At 40.2% G+C, this 17,990-nt stretch overlaps 3 protein-coding genes across 8 annotated transcripts; all 3 read right to left on the bottom strand.

The window, feature by feature from the left end:
* Window positions 1-543: 543 nt before the first annotated feature.
* Window positions 544-2,874, bottom strand: LOC115693401 (transcription factor MYB1-like). 2 transcript variants are annotated; one of them, XM_056311240.1, is made up of 4 exons: window positions 2,591-2,874; window positions 2,233-2,362; window positions 1,095-1,369; window positions 544-1,022 (listed from the first exon to the last, which is right to left on the bottom strand). In XM_056311240.1, exons 1-4 carry the CDS (start codon window positions 2,721-2,723, stop codon window positions 760-762), a joined length of 801 nt encoding a protein of 266 aa, XP_056167215.1. In that variant the 5' UTR covers window positions 2,724-2,874; the 3' UTR covers window positions 544-759. The 2 variants fall into 2 exon arrangements, with proteins under 2 accessions (XP_056167215.1, XP_056167216.1); XM_056311241.1 differs by having other exon boundaries at window positions 692-1,022; window positions 1,195-1,369.
* A 4,875-nt stretch (window positions 2,875-7,749) lies between these two features.
* On the bottom strand, window positions 7,750-9,963 carry LOC115693400 (transcription factor MYB8-like). Of its 3 annotated transcripts, none has more exons than XM_030620389.2 (3): window positions 9,521-9,963; window positions 9,210-9,342; window positions 7,750-8,386 (listed from the first exon to the last, which is right to left on the bottom strand). In XM_030620389.2, the coding sequence occupies exons 1-3, from the start codon at window positions 9,651-9,653 to the stop codon at window positions 7,774-7,776; spliced, it is 879 nt and encodes a 292-aa protein (XP_030476249.1). In that variant the 5' UTR covers window positions 9,654-9,963; the 3' UTR covers window positions 7,750-7,773. The 3 variants fall into 3 exon arrangements, with proteins under 3 accessions (XP_030476249.1, XP_030476250.1, XP_056167760.1); XM_030620390.2 differs by having other exon boundaries at window positions 9,210-9,339; XM_056311785.1 differs by having other exon boundaries at window positions 9,210-9,311.
* A 2,683-nt stretch (window positions 9,964-12,646) lies between these two features.
* Window positions 12,647-17,830, bottom strand: LOC115693391 (transcription initiation factor TFIID subunit 12b). Of its 3 annotated transcripts, XM_056311592.1 has the most exons (10): window positions 17,560-17,830; window positions 17,140-17,457; window positions 16,528-16,746; window positions 15,666-16,211; window positions 15,468-15,542; window positions 14,790-14,868; window positions 14,043-14,107; window positions 13,539-13,574; window positions 13,203-13,448; window positions 12,647-13,050 (listed from the first exon to the last, which is right to left on the bottom strand). In XM_056311592.1, the coding sequence occupies exons 1-9, from the start codon at window positions 17,779-17,781 to the stop codon at window positions 13,266-13,268; spliced, it is 1,743 nt and encodes a 580-aa protein (XP_056167567.1). In that variant the 5' UTR covers window positions 17,782-17,830; the 3' UTR covers window positions 12,647-13,050; window positions 13,203-13,265. The 3 variants fall into 3 exon arrangements, with proteins under 3 accessions (XP_056167567.1, XP_030476235.1, XP_056167568.1); XM_030620375.2 differs by having other exon boundaries at window positions 17,140-17,830; XM_056311593.1 differs by lacking the exons at window positions 12,647-13,050; window positions 14,790-14,868 and having other exon boundaries at window positions 13,388-13,448; window positions 17,140-17,830.
* Between the last annotated feature and the right edge of the window lie 160 nt (window positions 17,831-17,990).

Below are 17,990 nucleotides of genomic sequence, written 5' to 3'. Positions count from 1 at the left end.
CATTGAAGTCCAAAACTCCATGGTCAATGTTTCCAAAAGAATACACTAAGTGATGATCGTTAGGGTCAGCATTCTTATATTTGTATCTTTCTCGACGTTTTTAGGTATATATAAGACTCATGCACTACATGGAACACATATAGGTAGTGTGCACACTATTAAAATCGCATACTTGAATTGATTATCTTCTATTTATGCGAGACAAAATATGGAGGAAAGGAGATCGATGACTAAATTTTATTTTTTTAATGAGTTCATCGAGTTTAATGATATGATCGAGTTTGTACCGGGCTTCTATCTCTTGAAAAAAGCTTAACTCTCTCTCCAATTATTACCACATATACATATAAGTGAACTACTACGTTTACTGGCCAAAAAAAAAAAATGCTACATTGAATTATCGACATGATTTGCATGGTCCACCGAGCTAACTTTAGGAGTAACGACAATATTATCGACTGTGGAAATGTCTGACTAATTTATACACGGCAAAAAGTAGAGGTCATATTTAAATATGAACAATTTTCATCAGCTTTTCTAGCATAGTAGAAGAAAGAGATTTTATAATCCTGCTCCAGAATTGTCTATGCAATCCCCATGGTCACATTTTACTTATTCCCTCAACATATTATTCCCATTGAAAGTTAGACAACGTGAATCAAAATAATCGAAGATGAGTAGATAGCACAAATTAATTAATGGGCGTGATTAATTAAGAATCCAGCCCAGCAAAGCACAGATTCATGCTTGAAATCAGCTTTATAAAAACTCATCTTCCAATTCTAGAAAAAGAGCCAACTTCTTCAACTCCATGTGTAAAGTGGGTCGATCACAGGAATCGTGGCTATTCGCCATCTGAGTTTCGACCTTGTCTTCATCTCTTGAACGTGAAGAAGCACAAATCTCTAAACAAGGAATACTCCCATTGTTCACACCAATTAGATCTTTCTCCTCTTCCATCTCCATCTTCTCACAACGCGATGGCAAATTGGATTCTGAAGCGCCGAAAACAACTTTGTCACCTGCATTCAAGAAGTGCATATCATTGCCATCTCTGTCCTCTGCTCGAAAAGGAATTAGGGTTTCAGTATCACTATTCTTTGCGCCGGTGTTGATCATGTTCACCATGTCTTTGTCTAGTTCATTTGACGTAGAGAACTCAGTGAAACCAAGGACCTTATGGTGTGAATTCACCTGTTGATTCAAGACTAGTCCATTACTGGCAAATGACCCAACTTTCTCTTCATCGTTGAGATGATGCTTGATGGGCGGCCTTGCAGCTGGAAGCCTTTTGACCAAAATGGTGTTCCAATGGTTTTTTATTTCATTGTCGGTTCGTCCTGGAAGCCTTGCAGCTATCAAAGCCCACCTGTGTAACGCAAATTAATTAGAAGAGAAAAGGCCTTAGATTTAGCACTTAATTTGATGATTATACCTTCATATCGAAGTATTATGAAAACGCAAGAACATAATGGATAGTGTCTCCCGTTATTATATTGCTAAAGATGAGCCAATTTACAAGTTCATAAATTGTCATTTGAGGGGTCATGTAAACTAGGAGAATTGGGGAATAAGTTCAGCAAAAACATTGCCGATGTCATATCTCTGATGAAGGATATGTCACAGAAGAGAGCGGTGCTAGAAATACAAATGATTTGCAAAGAGAGATTGGTATGAAAAAACTACTAGGTGCAAACGATGGTTTTTGTCGTGTTTTTTGCATAAAGCCAAGGGAAAAAGAAGTATGCTTAGGATGCATTTATTTCACGGAAAACTTAAGATTTATGAAAATGAATGATCAAAAAATATTTTCATCACCCACGAAAATAGTTAAGTATAATTGATTTAGGAACTGTATTTAACAAATTAAAAGTTAAGAAGCTACATTACACATTAATCCAAAGTACATGAACCATTTGTGTCATTTATCCTTCCTCTAATTAATGAAACCATACGCTTTTCATCTCTTCTATTTTCAAAACTTGCGAATGGTATTATTCTATATATTTAAATCCTAGAGGATCACTGGGATGAGATGCTTTAAAATAATGCTCAAGAAAAGGTTCCACTTCTACAAGTTAAAATTTGGTTCCAAACGTAATCTCTTTTACGATGGGGGCTTCCTCATGTATTGAAGCATACACACGCTATCCAAAAAACTAATGAGCAATTTATCAAAAACACATTAAAAATGAAAGATTAGGAGTATGAATGAAGTACATATGAGAATACCTATTGCCCAGAAGACGTTGAAGCCTGATAATGAGGTCTTCTTCATCAGGGCAGATGGCACCCCTCTTAATGCCTGGTTTCAAGTAGTTTACCCATCTGAGCCTACAGCTCTTGGAGCATCTGTTTAGACCTTCTCAAGAAGAAACAAACACGCGCAAGGGTTGCACAGACTTTGAAGTTAATAACCCTATTATCGTCAAAACGTTAAAAAACTAAAAGCAAGCAGAGTTTTTTTCTTTTTTTTTTTTGGTCGAATAGCAAGCAGAGTTTGCACGTAAGAAGTAATGTTGTGGTTTTTCTTCTTTATGTCAAACCCTCAATGACCAGATTTTATATGAAGCCTAATCTACTGAAGTACCTGCATTCTGCGAAACTTTCCTCCATTTGCCTTCTCCATGGAGGGTGACATAGTCGGTGAGGATTTGGTCTTCATCATTGGACCAAGCTCCTCTATTCATACCTTGCTTTGCACAACATGGACTCCTACCCATAAGTTGTATTTCTCTTTTTCCTAAATTTCAGATCACCTTTTCACTACTAGTTTCAAGGACATGAATATATCGGCAACAATGGAGTCTCTTGTTGCAGAGCTCCCATGGCTGGTTCTGCAGCGCACTTCACAGGTGAAGGAAAGTGACGAGTGTGTTTAGGGGCAATAAATATGGAAGGACCGTACATTAGAGAAAGAATTACATGCGGGGGGAAACATGTGGAAGCAATGGACCTTATCCCTCGGAATGGGTAGTGCTGGACCTCCACCTCGGCCAAGGTCCACACCATTCACTGTTCTCCATGTGCCCGAGAATGAGAAAATGGTCTCACTTATCAGATTTTTTCAAAATTCCTTCTTTTCTCCCTCTGTTGCTCGTTCTATCCCCTCCCCTCCCCTCCCCTCCGTTTCATTAACTACACACACTCTCTTCGCTTCCAACCTCGCCGCTGCGGCACTGCCTCCCCCTCCGCCGCCGTTGCCTCTGGAGCCCCATCGGTGACTGAAATATGGCAGCATTAAGTTTCGCACCAGAACTTGCCCCGGTAATTCTGAATTGCATGCGAAATGTTCGCGCAATTACCTCTTTCCGTGTTCAGATCTGGATATGGAGTTTTATTATAGAGATTTGACGAGTGAAGTTTATGGTGTTGAGCTAATTGGGAAAACAGCATGGACATCTTGGTTTTGATTTGATTTGGTGTGTACATGGTGGTTAAGAACCCCATATTTCAAGAGAAGTTTGTGTTCACGACTCACTGAAGGGCTTAGGGAGTTGAATCTTGCGGTGTGGAACGGCAATACCCTCACTTTCGACAGCTTCATCGGCAGTGGAAAGTAATTGCTGGCTACCTTGAATCCATTTTGCTGACAAAACTGTTGTTGAGTTGTTTCGGATTTTGGTCCTTGAGTGGCTAGTGTTTTTATCTTTGTGGTGTTTTTCTTGGTGTCAAGGGTTCAGCTCCATAAGGTTCTTTCTCAGGGCTTTGATGACACGGCTGGCCTCTTCAGCAAATAAGGGTGTCAACGGTTCGGTTTGGATTGGGTCTCACGAATACCCGACCCGAACCGAACATGGAAGGAGGCATGCTTCTTGCGACCGAACTGAGGCCCGACCCATATACAATATAATTTTCGACACTCAGATACCTAATTTTGACAGGAACTGCAAGCGTGTGCGTGTATGCGTTCTAAAGGGGAGGAAGAACAGAGAAAATTACTTTTAGATTAGAAAACAATGCAGTGTGAAATCACCTAAAATAGTACCGAAAGCTGCACGGACACACAGGAAGACTAGCTAATCTACATGGCCAGATGGACATCGACTCTATAGGTAAAGAAAAGAGCTACAAAAGGATGATCACGATAAGCATCATAGAACAAAGTAAATAAAGCCTGCTCACCACCACAATGTCATGTGCACATCGAAGTAAACGCAACATTTCTTTTAGAAAGGAGAAAGATGGCTGCACAAATAAGAAAATTCGTGTCAGATTATGAACCTTGCATCAAGATAGAAGCTGATAAGTGCACGGTGTCATCGTGAGGAGCACTAATATTGACGGTGGTTAACATGCATATCCGTCAACTCGGCAAGTTGATGGGTCATATTAGGAAAGGCATCTCCTAATCTATTCAAATCATGCAATATCATCTCCTCCCTAGGGGTGAGCAACTTGGACCGTCCAAACCGGGACCGGACCAGACCGGACCGGACCGACGAGTTTGGTCCGGTTCTCGGGATTATCGGTTCGGTTCCCAGTTCCTAAAAGCGGAACCGGTTTCCGGGCGGTCCGGTTCCCGGTTCCAAGGTGGAACCGGACCGGACCGACTATTTAATATATATTTTTGTTATTTTTTTCTTTAAAAAATAATAAAATGTGAACTAAACTCTAAGTGAACTTCATTATCATAAATTCATTGATAAAAAATAGTAAAATGTGAATTAAACCCTAAGTGAACTTCATTGACATAAATTTATTGACAAAAATTAGTAAAATGTGAACTAAATCTTAAGTGTTAGACAAAAAAAAAACCCTAAACTCTAAGTAACCGGTTCCATTGGACTGGACCGGAACCGGACCGGACCGACGGTCCGGTTCCCGGTCCTAGAACCAACCGGTCCGGTCCGCGGTTCCCAAAATTGGGAACCGGTTCTCTCGGTCCGGTTCCCGGTTCCACCTTGGAACCGGACCGGACCGGGAACCGCTCACCCCTACTCCTCCCTACTTTCTTAATAATGCAGCAGCTACCAACCACAAGATTTGAAGTTTCTGGGTTATTCTCGTGTGCACAAAGATATTTCAGGCATAAGTATAAGAGCATAAGAAGCTTGAGTACAACTAAAGATTATGACTGATCATTCGCAAATTTGCAGTTCACCGTCATTTTAACAGAAGGTCACCAGGTTTGAAGGAGCAAACTGAGTTAAAACATGACTTGACAGCATTCACAAAATGCAAGTGGAATTAAGCTTAAAGAATGCCAATTTCAGGCTAAACTGCCACCCAGGTTGCTTGCTCACAACCAGTACCCTCACTGGCTCAGCCGATGCAACAAATAACTACATAGATCTGAGATTATTAACTTAAAAACTAAGTGTTGATCGTGAACGACCAGGAAACAGGCGTAAATTGAATAGGACCTTTCTCAAGCACTGCATGAGCTCAATGAGATATTGTTGCCTAAATTAAATTTCTCTCCATTTTTTGTGGGTTTTCTTTTTGCATATGTTTGAGTTTTCTTAAGCTAGAAATTCAAATGCAAGGTTCGCCTAAAAGTGTCCAATTATATGTACCTTCCACGTCAAGAATGGGTCAACTAAGTTGTTAATTAAGACTATAGTCTGCTAAGCATAAGTCCATGACGAACTACATAGTCAATGGCTCAAACAAAGAACTTCGACAGCCCTAGGAACGAGACAAAGATATCCTCCTATACAAGACATTGAACGGCATTCTGATTCAATGTGCGTACATGTAGCTCTAGGAACGAGACAAAATCGAGAGTGAACGATGAACAGCAATGTAGGCCCATGCAAATCAATACAATGGGCTTTCAAAGATATCGCATATCCCATTTTCCCTTGATGAAACGCGATCTTACAACGTTTTTTCCCCCTAACACTCTTCGAGAAGGTAATGATTCTGAAGATCTTTTGCTCGCTATAAATAAATCAAGAAGATTTGATCATTTTGGACCGTCTCCTTTCTTGAATGGACAAGAGTCATAGTCGGGGATACCACGTTTGTATTGCGCAAAACTGTTCACAAGGAAATAGCAGACGTCGTTAAAATTATTAGCTATGCATGCATGACAGTTACGTTGTGATTCATAATGATTAGAGAAAATAACACAAATGGTCCCTCGGTTCAATATACAAGTTCCCCAGTTATTATAGAAGAGAACATAATGGAGCTGGTGTATTAATTGAGTTGACCGAAATCAATTCCCACGATCAAATCATATGGGAATGATCATGAATCATTCAATGAAACCACTCATGAAAGCGCAACAACAAAATCAAAACATTCTAAATGTGTTAGAATTAGAGGCAACAAAAGAAAAACAACAAGAAGGGCTTAACCAAATATATTGGGAGCATTCGATGCTATAGACCAATAATTGCAACCCTACATAATTCAAGACCGTGACCCTTCATAAGCATTTAAGTCCGAAAACAACCCAAAGTGATGGTACACTCCCATGTCCCACGAGAGAGAGAGAGAGAGCGGTGATTGTAAAGGTCACTACTTATTAGATTACTCTTTTGAGGTACTTCAAGCCGGATCGATTGTAAATGGTATCTAAAAATGGACTCTAATAATTTTGAGGTAACATAATGTGTCGATCTGCTAGAGATAGCTTCGAACCGGTGGTAAGTAGCATGCGCGACAAGCTCATGACCTTCAACATCATTCAAGTCATGCGTCAAATGTGTTGGCTTAAATGTCCAGGACAGCATGTGAGTGCGGTGTGTCTTTGGCGCTCGAAACCCACATGAAATTAAAGAGAGATTATAGAGTGACACTTTCGGTAACGACTTATTCTAGTTAGATGTGGCAAGTCTCGCTAAGGAAAGAAATGATGCTTTATTTTAGTCTACGTGAGATTTGGATCTTGCAAATATGCCTGATCGTATGAAATATATTATATACAACTGCTCTGAATCGATACCATCTGCACGGGTTAAATACTTGAACTTAACCATTTATGGGCTTGCCGGGTATCTCATGGTTTTTCGAGTAGTCGGATGTTTGCACTCTTGTGTCCCTAGATTATCAAAACCCGGGTGATGTGAATGGCCACCTATTGTTGCTCCTTAGGACACTGATGTCCAAAACTCCTCGGTCAATGTTTCCAAACGAATATACTAAAAGATGATCTTTAGGATCAAGCATTCTTATATTTGGATCTCCCTCAACATCTTATGTATATACAAGACCCATGCACTGCAAGGAACACATAAAGGTAGTCTGCATACTATTAAAATTTGCATACTTAAAGTGATTATCTGCTATTTATATCAGACAAAGTATGGAGGAAAGAGATCAATGACTAAATTTTTTTCGTTTAATGAGTTCCTCGAGTTTAATGAATTATCAAGTTTGTACCGGGCTTCTACCTCTTAAAAAAAGCTTAACTCTCTCGAACCATCACCACATATACATATAAGTGAACTTTTAGGTTGAATTTTCAATATGATTTGCACGGTCCATTGAGCTAACTTTCGGAGTAATGACAATATTCTCGACTGTGGAATTGTCTAACTAATATTTATGTGGAAAAGAGTAGAGGTCATATTTGAATGTGACCAATTTTCATCAGCTTTTCTAGCGTAGTAGAAGAAAGAGATTTTATAATCCTGCTCCAGAATTATCAACGCAAACCCCATGGGCACATTTTACTTATTTTCATCATCAGATTATTCCCATTGAAAATCCGAAAACATGAATCAAAATAATCCAAGATGAGTGCATATCACAACTTAATGGACGTAATTAATATAGGAACTAACCCAGCAAAGCACCAATTAATGCTTGAAATCAGCTTTATAAAAACTCATCTTCCAACTCTAGAAAAAGAGCCAACTTCTTCAACTCCATGTCTAAAGTGGGTTGATCACAAGAATCATGGTTATTCGTCGTCTGAGTTTCGACCTTGTCTTCATCTCTTGAACATGGAGAAGCACAAACCTCTAAACAAGGAATGCTCCCATAGCTCACACCAATTAAATCTTTCTGCTCTCCCATCTCCATCTTCTCATGATGCGATGGCAAATTCGATTCTGAAATGCCGAAAACAAAATCTTCATCACCAGCATTCAAGAAGTTCGTATCATTGTCTTCTCTATCCTCTGCTTGAAAAGGAATTAGGTTGTTGGTATCACTAGTCTTTGCGCAGCTGTCGATCATGTTCACCAAGTCCTTGTCTTGTTCATTTGAGGCAGAGAACTCAGTGAAACCAAGGACCTTGTGGTGTGAATTCACCTGAGGATTCGAGACTTGTTGATTACTCCCAAATGTCCCAATCTTCTCTTCATAGTTGAGAAGATGATTGTTGTCTGGCCTTGCAGCCTGAAGCTTTTTGACCAAACTAGAGTTCCAATAGTTCTTTATTTTGTTGTCAGTTCGTCCCGGAAGCCTTGCAGCTATCAAGGCCCACCTGCGTAACACAAATTAATCGGAAGTGATAAGGCCTTCGATTTAGAACTTAATTATATCAAAGTATTATGAAAACACAAAATGGATAGTGTCTCCCGGTATTGTATTGAAAAACATGAACCCATTTACATTAGTTTTCATTTGAGTCCTCATGTCAACTAGGAGGATTGGAGATTAAGTTCAGCAAAACTACGTTGCCGATATTATGCCTCTGCTGAGCTGAAGTTTATGTAACAGAAAAAAGCTGCGCTAGAAGTGCAAGACATTTGCATAGAGAGATTGGTACGGAAAAACTAGCTAATGTGTGCCAACGGACGGTTTTTGTCATGTCTTCCCATCAAGCCAAGGGGAAAAACTATATACTTAATCACATAGACTTTTGTATGCTTCTCTTTTTGTAGTTATTTTGCATCTCTAGCATTTTGCAGATGAAAGTCGTGATGCATCTGTAAAAAGATCTAACCATAAAGCTTACCTCACTAGGTGATGAAGAAGACAATGTTCTGGGTATGTAAATTATAGAAAGCATCCTAGTTTTTCTCTAATTGAGTACATTTTCCCTCTAGTTTAAAGCATGTGCTTTTCATCTCTATTGTTCTGTATATGTGAATCCTGGAGGGTCACTGGGTTGGGATGCTTTGAAGTACGCTTGCTCAAAACAGGGTTCAACTTATACACGTTAAATCTGGTCTTTACAAAATCTCTCTTTCACATAGGGGGCTTCCCAAGCATGCGCGTGCTATCTGAAAAATCATGAGTGATTTATCAAGATCACATAAAAAACGAAAGATTAGCAGCACGAGTGAAGTATACGTTAGGAATACCTATTACCCAGAAGACGATGAAGCCTGATAATGAGGTCTTCCTCATCAGGGGAGATGGCACCTCTCTTAATGCCTGGTTTCAAGTAGTTTAGCCATCTGACCCTACAACTCTTGTGGCATCTGTTTAGACCTTCTCAAGAAGAAACAAACACGCACAAGGGTTGCACAGACTTTGAAGTTTATAATCTCATCATCAAAACGTAACAAAATTAAAAGCAAGTACAGTTTGCATGTAAGAAGTAAATGTGGTTTGTCTTTCTGCCAAACTTTTCAATGACCAAATTCATATGAAACCTAACATACTGAAGTACCTGCGTTCTGGGCAACTTTCCTCCATTTGCCTTCTCCATGGTGGGTGACATAGTCCGTGAGGATTTGGTCTTCGTCATTGGACCAAGCTCCTCTATTCACACCATGCTTTGCACAACATGGACTCCTACCCATAAGCTGCACTGATCTATTTTTGTCTCTTCTCTTCTCTTCCTACTTTCAGATCATCTTTTCACAACTATTTCCAAAGCCACGAATATATCGGCAACGGTGGAGTCTCTTGTGGCAGAGCTCCAATGGCGGGCTCTGGAGAGCTGTTTACAGGTGAAGGAAAATGACGAATGTCTAGGGGCAATCTATAGCGAAGGGCCGTGGATTGGAGAAAGAATTAAGGTTGTGTTGGGGAGGAGGATTAAGGTTGATGACGGAGGATGATGATGACATACGTGTCTCCAGAAAAGTAGGAGCAGGTGGGCTATATACATAGGACATGGTCGTGTAGTAACTATGGGACCATCCTAATTTTATTTTTTTTGGGTAAGGACCATCCTAATTTAAAGGACCCTCTACTCAAAATTTGACATGTGCGCTCATTAACAATTTTTTCTATATTTTTAACCTTCCAAAAAAAGGAATGATTTGAAAAACATTTTCAAAAAAATAATTATTTGTATTGTTTTTAAAAAAGAAATGAAAGAAACTTTCGTTGTCCACAAAAATGTTCAAATACAAATTGCTGTCGATGATGAAATATTTTTCATCGATTAATTATTTCATGCAATACAAACGATTATTTTTAGCGAAATATTTTTAAAATTATTCATTTTTCGCAAAACAAATGGAGCCACAAGACCACTTTTGACCCTTCCTTTTTGTTCCATTTCGAAAGGATGCCAAACATACTTGTGATTTCAAAAGTCTTACTTCGATTTGATTCATTATGATATCGAAAATTACATTGCTGGATACATATGTATATCTACGGGCAGGGGACGAGTACCCTTTGAGAATCTGCATTGGAGAAGTGACATGAGGATGAAAGGACCGAAGACCATTCCAATCATAAATTCACCTTTGAGAATCTTTTGATCAAAGAACAGAGACTTACGGTCCATTTGCTTTACAAAAGTCATTTTTTTTCATTTTTTGGCATTTTATTCGCTTAGGAAAATGAGCCAACGCAAAATATTTTCCTAGGTAACGAAAAAGGTTTTCCTACTAAAGCTTAAATTCAGGAAAATGATTTCCTCTTTGAAAGAACTAGAAAACATTTTCCAAAATATTATTAGGTATCAACGTTTGGACTCGAAACTTTATACTTGGACATGGAAACTCCAATGTTGGTTCCCTGGTCCCCGCGTTTAGGACCAAGTCTCTGGTGGCCGGGCCCAAGACCCCATTACTTTGGCCTGCGCTCCCAATGCCCATGTCAGGGTCCATCAAGGTCAGACCCGAACCCCTGATGCCTGTACTCGATACTCCAGCACTAGAGCCTGGATCCATAAAGGTCATGCTTGGGTCCCTGAAGCTCGAGCTCTAGTCCCATCCCTCAGGCTCGGGTCCACAAAGTCCGTGTGCGGATCCTCGGCACTCGGGCTCAGGTCTTTGGTTAATTGAACGTTTGTTTTTATAAAAATATTTAAAAAAGAAATTTGAATTTTTTAAATTTTTTTTTATAATTTTTTTTAATTTTTCTTTTCTTTTTATTTTTAATTTTTCCTTAGGCGAGGCTTGAGCTCGCTTGTAGCCGGTAAAAAGAAAATGTAGAAAAAAAGAAATTAAAAAATACGGATTTTTTGATAATTTTCTCTATCGGATTTTCCTTATCAAGCGATGGAAAACACTTTCCGAGTCTTTTTCAGGTTTCAGCCAAACACTGCATAATAAAGTCATTTTCCTAGAAATGTTTTCTAGAAATGGTACATTTTTCCGCAAAAAAAACAAACCCTTAACACAATTTTAGTTGTTAAGTGAGTGATGAGTTTGCTTTTCTTTTTTTGTTCTTTTTTTGCCAACAAATAATGCGCTTGTTAAGCATCGTTATTACCTCTTACAATCCTTAGAAGGACAAGAAGAAATAAACAAAGAGAATGAGCGCATTGAAGGCTCTCTTGCGGGGGGGCAAGCCACGGTCGAGGCTGGAGAAGGCATAGAAGATGCCGTCCATGGCGGAGAGAGAGGTCTCGGAGGCGAGGATGTGGGATGAAGAAGAAAGAAAAAAAAAATGAAAGAAAAAAACATAAATAAAAAGAGTGAAAAGAAAAGAAAGAAAGTGAAAGAGAGAGAAAAAAAAAAAACAGAAACAGTCTTTTGACAAAAATGCCCTAGGGCATACGAAGATTTGAGCGATTAATGATTTGGTTCCCTTATGTGAGATTAATATGTCACTTTCAATTTTTATTTGAGGTAATGTTTATTTTGGGCCTTTTTTTTTTTGAGAAAACACCTTAATTTAAGCTCTTGTTTGAAACTTTCCAGGAATTTGATTGTCGCAGTAGTGATTGATGGAGTCAGTAGGAGGGAGACAGGGACAGCTAACATGTTTTTTCCCTACTAAAGTTAAAGACCAGCCTGGCCCATGAAGTTCAACACTATCAAAACAGGTCCATCCACGAAAGACAGACACAGAGCAGGAACAAATACAAAACGGTGGTGGCGCTCCAAAACCTCAACGAGGACCACTGCTATCAAAGGGCTAATTGGTGGAATATATTGGCTTGTATACTGGTGCCCAGTCGAACAGTAATTGTCAAATCCACCGTCTTCGTGTGACTGCCCTTACAAACACGAAACATGTGGGCAAGGATCCATATGATATTTCGAGCAAATCTAATCTCGCAAGTTGAGTAGTTCGTCTCAGTGTTCATCACCTCAATGGGTTAACAAAACAGACAAAAGAAGACTTCAGAGCCGCATCTTCAATCACACGTCCTTGGTAATTGCCTCATGGAAGCTAAATCTCTCAGCTGTTCTCACGTCACAGACAGACCGGCGCACCTACGCTGAGCAATCCTCCATAGGAATTGATTATTACATTTTCTGGGAGCCTTGCTTCAAATGAATTTTCAACAATGATTCTATTGAACATGGTTTGCACAACAGTCTCATGCATCCGACAGCTGAGATGTGCAAGAAGCAAAGCTTCTGGAGCACCTGACAGTAATCCATAATGAAAAACTGAAAATACCTCGATGCCCATCTTATGTATAACATTTTATCCAAAGGGGTGTAAAGTCTGCCTATTAGTACATTCATCCATAAGAACAAGCACTTCAATATTGTGACTAAGATTGAACAGCACCTTAAGAAATCAGCACTTCTCTTCAAGCAAGAACATATATCTGCATCTAAAGGTTACACCAGTTCAGATCAAACACACAACACTAGGTTAAATCAATAACAATAGAACAAAAACCCAGCTGCCCCAGCTTTGGATGCTTTATTCTCCCAAATCAGAGAGTAGAACTCCAGGAAGAATCTAATGAGCATGGTCAGTCACTGTCATCTTTGACCAAATAATTCATGTATCAGATGCCAAACTACTGTACAGTCTGTGTCCTCCACGCCCAACCTGCAGTTAAATATTAGGTCAGATCGACAGAATTAGTATGATCCTTACTGATACATTCAAGGAGATAGACAATTTCAAGAGATAGACTAGAGCTGCAACCATCTAAATAAAGCTGTAATAATCACATAAAACTTTAAGGCTCAAATAATTACCACATATCAGGTGATAAATAACCTCATCTTCAAATTGACTGAAGCAAGGGAATCTCAGCTACATTAAAACCGTGTTAGTTGCTGCAGCATCTGAGAACCAGTTGGTTGTGCGACCAAATGGTCAGAACTTGGTGAAGGCCTTATTAAGTGGTTGGGCCCAATTATGTTGTCAGACCCCTGTCTCGTTATTTCTTTAGAGATATCTGAACTTCTTTCCATGAACGAAGAATCCCTCAATGCACGAACCTGGCAAACGACAAGAGATACAAGAAAAGAGAATCTCAGTTCCTTGTGACAATAAGAGAACAAGCTTGTATTAAGACAAACCCCACTTACCATATCAAGACGCTTTTTGTGAACCTCACTAGCTAACTGCAGTTTATTAAAAACTGAAATGTCAAAAACAGTTACGACATTTCATAGAGCAAAATTCAGACTCACATCAACACAAAGAGCTCACCAAGATAGCATTAAAAAAACTCTTCTAGGACAACTCTTTCATGCAAAGAGAAATAAATGGAACTACTTTTACCATAAAGAAAAATGAACTCGAAAGATCCCCCAAATCATAGACTCGTAAAACTTTAAAATTGGATCATATTGAAAGACAAAGCAAAACCACTTCCATGATTGTGCCAACAGTTTAAATTTGAAACTAAGCATACATGATAGGCCATGAAGGAATGTCGTTTGTAGTTTTTTCAAGAAAAAGGTGTCCACGATAATGTGACTATGATTATAAGAGTGATGACATAATTTGCATACAGCGAAATCCGAGAAATTTTGTAGAACATCCTATGCTAATCCAGAAGAAAATTAAGTACTAAACATAATACTTACAGGTTTCTTTAGGTGCTTCTGCCCTTCACTTGAAAATCCAGGAATTGTCAAACCCCAATTTTTTTCTGCAATATAATTTTGAAGACTCAGACACCTAAATTTGACAGAAACTGCAAGCGTGTGCATCTATGCATTCTAAAGGGGAGGAAGAACAATGAAAATTACTTTCAGAAAACAATGCAATAATAAATCACCTAACATAGCACCTACAGCTGCACGGACAAAATAGCATGTAGTTCAAGACACCTTAGGACTTCAACAACACATAAATTAGCTCAAGTTGGATACGTCATCCAAATAAACAAACAGGAAGACTAGCTAAATCTACATGAAAAAGCCTGCTCATGACCAAAATGTCTTGTGCACATCAGAGTAAACACAACATTTTTTCGGAAAGGAGAAAGATGGCAGCGGAAAAAAGAAAATTCACATTATATTATTAACCTTGCATTACATTAGAAGCTGATAAGTGTCTGGAGTCATCAAGAGGACGGACTAATATTGACGGCGGTTAACATGCATATCCTCAAACTCAGCAATATCCTTAAACTCAGCAAGTTGACAGATTATATTAGGAAAGGCCTCTCCTAATTTAATCAAATCATGCAATATCATCTCCTCCCTAGGTTCTTAACTATGCAGCAGCTACCAACCACAAAGATTGAACTTTACAGGTTATTCTTGTATGTATTTCAATAGATTTTCCATTGAAATATAATGTACTCGCAGATAAGGGGGATGCCAAACCTAGGTGCAGTAACACATCTTTGGACTCTAATGTCGACGATTTGCGATGTTTAGCCAAACTGCAGGCAAAAGTAGTTACCTGCAAACAAATACAGTAGGAAGCCAAAGCACAAAGATAGTTCAGGCATAAGCATAAGACCAAAAGAAGCTTGAGTACAACTATGAATTGTGATCGATCATTCGCACAATTTACTATCATTTTAACAAAAGGTCACCAGGTTCAAAAGAACAAACTGAGTTAAAACATGACATGACTGCATTTACAACTTGCAAGTTGAATTAAGCTCAAAGAATGCCAATTTCAGGCCAAACTGCCACTGAGGTTGCTTGGACACCCAGATATGTTGCACTGACCTTCATCACTCAAGCAAGAAGCAAACTTCAGAAAAGAAAAAGAACATCCCACATATAGATTAAGCATGCTGCAGCCAATAGATCCGTTACAACCAGTACCCTCACTGGCTAAGCATATGCAAAAAATAACCACATAGATCTGAGACTAACTCAAAAACTAAGTCAGATAGTGAACGATCGGGAGACAGGCCAAAATAGATTAAAAGAAAATATTACCAATTTGCCCCAATTTTAGCAATTGGATTATAGAATTGTCAGTTCATAATCCAGGTTAGCAATTTGGTTAAAGATAAGGGCAACAAATTAGATGACAACAAAACTCACCTGATCAAAAAAGTCGTCAGCAAATTCTAAAAGAAGATCCTCAACATTAGGATCCAGTACTCCCTGTGGATCCACCTGCGCAGCAGATTTTTAACCTCTGTTATAACATACCAAATACAGAGTGTTCGTGACAACTACCTCATAAAGATAAGACAAATGGAAAACAACAAAAAATGATGTGGAAATGTGGGAGATAACCTGTGAAACCAAATCCTGTATCTTCCTTTTCCCAAGAAGTTGATTAGTTGCCTCAGTTCCTTGGCTCGAACTTCCTCCTTGTGTTGTTGTACCAGAAGCAGTAGCATCTGGCTGTGATCCAGTCAAACTAAGAGATTTCTGCCCTGCAGGTCCCTGCATCCTAGGAGAAGGCTGCTGCTGCTGCGGATGCATTTGTGGTTGTTGCAGTTGTTGTTGTTGCTGCTGCTGCTGCTGCTGTTGATGTGGCTGTGGATGTCCCATTGATGACTGCTGCTGCACCAGCTGTGATAACTGTTGCGGATTCAGGGCCATTGGGTTTTGCGAAAACTGAGGGGTTGAACCGAGTTGCTGCTGCAAAAGAGCCTGCCTCTGTTGTTGTTGAAGGCGATATGAAGGTGAACCAGGACCACCAGATATTGCTGGCATTTGCTTCATCCACTGCTGTTGTGACAAGTTGTTCTGCATCATAGCTGATTGTCCATTTTGAGTCAATCCAGATATTGGCGAATTCATGAACAGGGATGACGTCCTTTGCAGGTTTTGAACCTGTAGTTTGACAGATCAAAACATTCGAACTTTCAGCAAGCTGAAAAAATATATATTAAGTATCTCATTTTTTAACAGAGTACAATGTAATGTGATGTCAAAAGTAGGAGCATTTGCTTTGTTTTTGAAAAGCTAAATGTGCAGTTGCATCTGCAGTTTATGATATAGCATTATACGTTTACCAATCTACACCCCAAGAGGACATTTCGTGGGTTAAAGAGATCTGAACTTCAACAACAGAAAATGAGGTCCAACTATTTATATCATGATATCCGTGGATAAATTTGTAAACAAAATTGGAGAAAAGAAATTATACTTGAGGAGATGCAATTTGAGCCTGTTGTGACAATTGCTGCCTTATCTGCCCTGGGGTCATCCGCGTCTGCCCATAACTTAGAGCACCATTAACCCTTAGTTGTGAGTTCATGTTATACGAGCCAAGCGATCCCATTGCTTGAATCCCTTGCAATGGTTGTCCAGCTAAATTACCAGAGTGGAATTGGCTCCCTGGTACTAATCCTGCCTTTTGCCTTGGCTACACCCACAAAATTCACGGTTTTAAAGACCTATATCTCTACATTTCCCAACATAACACGTCACAAAATAATATTAATTAGCTAATCAGTCTCCAAAAACCTCATCCGATCAAGAGAGTCAAATGAAAAAATAAAAGAAAAAAAGAAACTGGTTTACTAACAATCCGCTGCATAACCAACGCAGAAGAACCTCGGAGCATGCCATTTCCATTTAATAATTACCTGCTTCACTGATGTCCATCTGCACGCTTGCTTTGTAAGATGAACTCAAAACGAGTTAAACTTTTTTAACAAGACAATAAAACCTCCTCACACTGCTCCCAACTGGAATGCCAACCAAAGATAACAACAGAACTGAATAGCGATGAACGACATATCAAGAAAAGACGCACCGAATTCAACATCTGAGTCTGCAAATTCATCTGAGCAGCAGCCGCGGCCGTACCAGATAGCATCGGCAAATGAGCGCTCTGCCCCATCAAACCCGACCGCGTGAGATTCCCAGTCACCATCTGATTCTGCTGGTTCTGCGGCTGGTTCTGCTGGGACCCGCCGAAATTGACCTGCCCATACACTCCACCTTGCTGCTGCTGCTGCTGCTGCCTCAGTAAGCCAATTTGCTGCATTTGATTTAACCTAGAAATCGATGGCGATCTCTGAAGATTCGGCTGAATTTGGAAATTGTTCATGGCGGAAACGTTCTGAGCCTGCTGCTGCTGCTGCTGCTGCTGCTGCTGCTGGACTAACGATTGTTGCGTCTGTTGATGGACGAGCGATTGAGGTTGCGGTTGCGGTTGCGGCTGCGCCTGCGCCTGCTGCTGCTGCTGCTGCTGAGGGAAATGAGGCAGGGGAGGGGACGAGATCTGAGAACTCATTTGCGACGGGTCGATTGAAGGGGAGGGGTGGGAGAGGGGTGATTGGGACGGGATTTGGGGGTTCGGCGACGGATTCTGGGGGATCGACCCCGCCGAGGCCGCCGGATCCATCGGGTTCGAAGGCTGAGGTTTCGGGGACGAGGTCGGGTTCTCCGCCATGGTTCGGACCGGACCGTATCGGCGGCGGCGGCGGAGCGCGGTGGTTCACCAGCGGAGGGAGAGAGAGAGAGAGAGGGGGGGGGGGGGGGGGAGAGGAGGGAGATAAGCAATAGGGGAAAGGGAAGAAGGGAGAAGACGGGGAGGTGGAATCGTGGCCGTACACGTCGGGCGAAGGCGGAGCGCGGGGTGGGCCCCCCCACCCACGGGAC

Source organism: Syzygium oleosum, unplaced genomic scaffold (assembly GCF_021117445.2).
Source record: "Syzygium oleosum isolate NSW1041296 unplaced genomic scaffold, Sole_v2.1 Sole_v2.05, whole genome shotgun sequence".
NCBI lineage: Eukaryota > Viridiplantae > Streptophyta > Magnoliopsida > Myrtales > Myrtaceae > Syzygium > Syzygium oleosum.
This window is presented reverse-complemented; position numbering and strand designations above follow the sequence as displayed.

Excerpts from the sequence above, each read along its gene's own strand:
- LOC115693400 (XM_030620389.2), bottom strand. The coding sequence starts at position 9,653 with ATGGGTAGGAGTCCATGTTGTGCAAAGCATGGTGTGAATAGAGGAGCT. Across the intron at positions 9,343-9,520 it reads GAAAGTTGCCCAGAACGCAG|AAGGTCTAAACAGATGCCAC; the intron begins GTACTTCAGTAT and ends TTTCTTCTTGAG. Across the intron at positions 8,387-9,209 it reads CATCGTCTTCTGGGTAATAG|GTGGGCCTTGATAGCTGCAA; the intron begins GTATTCCTAACG and ends TGTGTTACGCAG.
- LOC115693401 (XM_056311240.1), bottom strand. The coding sequence starts at position 2,723 with ATGGGTAGGAGTCCATGTTGTGCAAAGCAAGGTATGAATAGAGGAGCT. Across the intron at positions 2,363-2,590 it reads GAAAGTTTCGCAGAATGCAG|GTCTAAACAGATGCTCCAAG; the intron begins GTACTTCAGTAG and ends CTTCTTGAGAAG. Across the intron at positions 1,370-2,232 it reads CAACGTCTTCTGGGCAATAG|GTGGGCTTTGATAGCTGCAA; the intron begins GTATTCTCATAT and ends TGCGTTACACAG.
- LOC115693391 (XM_030620375.2), bottom strand. The coding sequence starts at position 17,781 with ATGGCGGAGAACCCGACCTCGTCCCCGAAACCTCAGCCTTCGAACCCG. Across the intron at positions 15,543-15,665 it reads TACAGGATTTGGTTTCACAG|GTGGATCCACAGGGAGTACT; the intron begins GTTATCTCCCAC and ends TCTGCTGCGCAG. Across the intron at positions 14,108-14,789 it reads AGATGTGTTACTGCACCTAG|AAAAAAATTGGGGTTTGACA; the intron begins GTTTGGCATCCC and ends ATTATATTGCAG.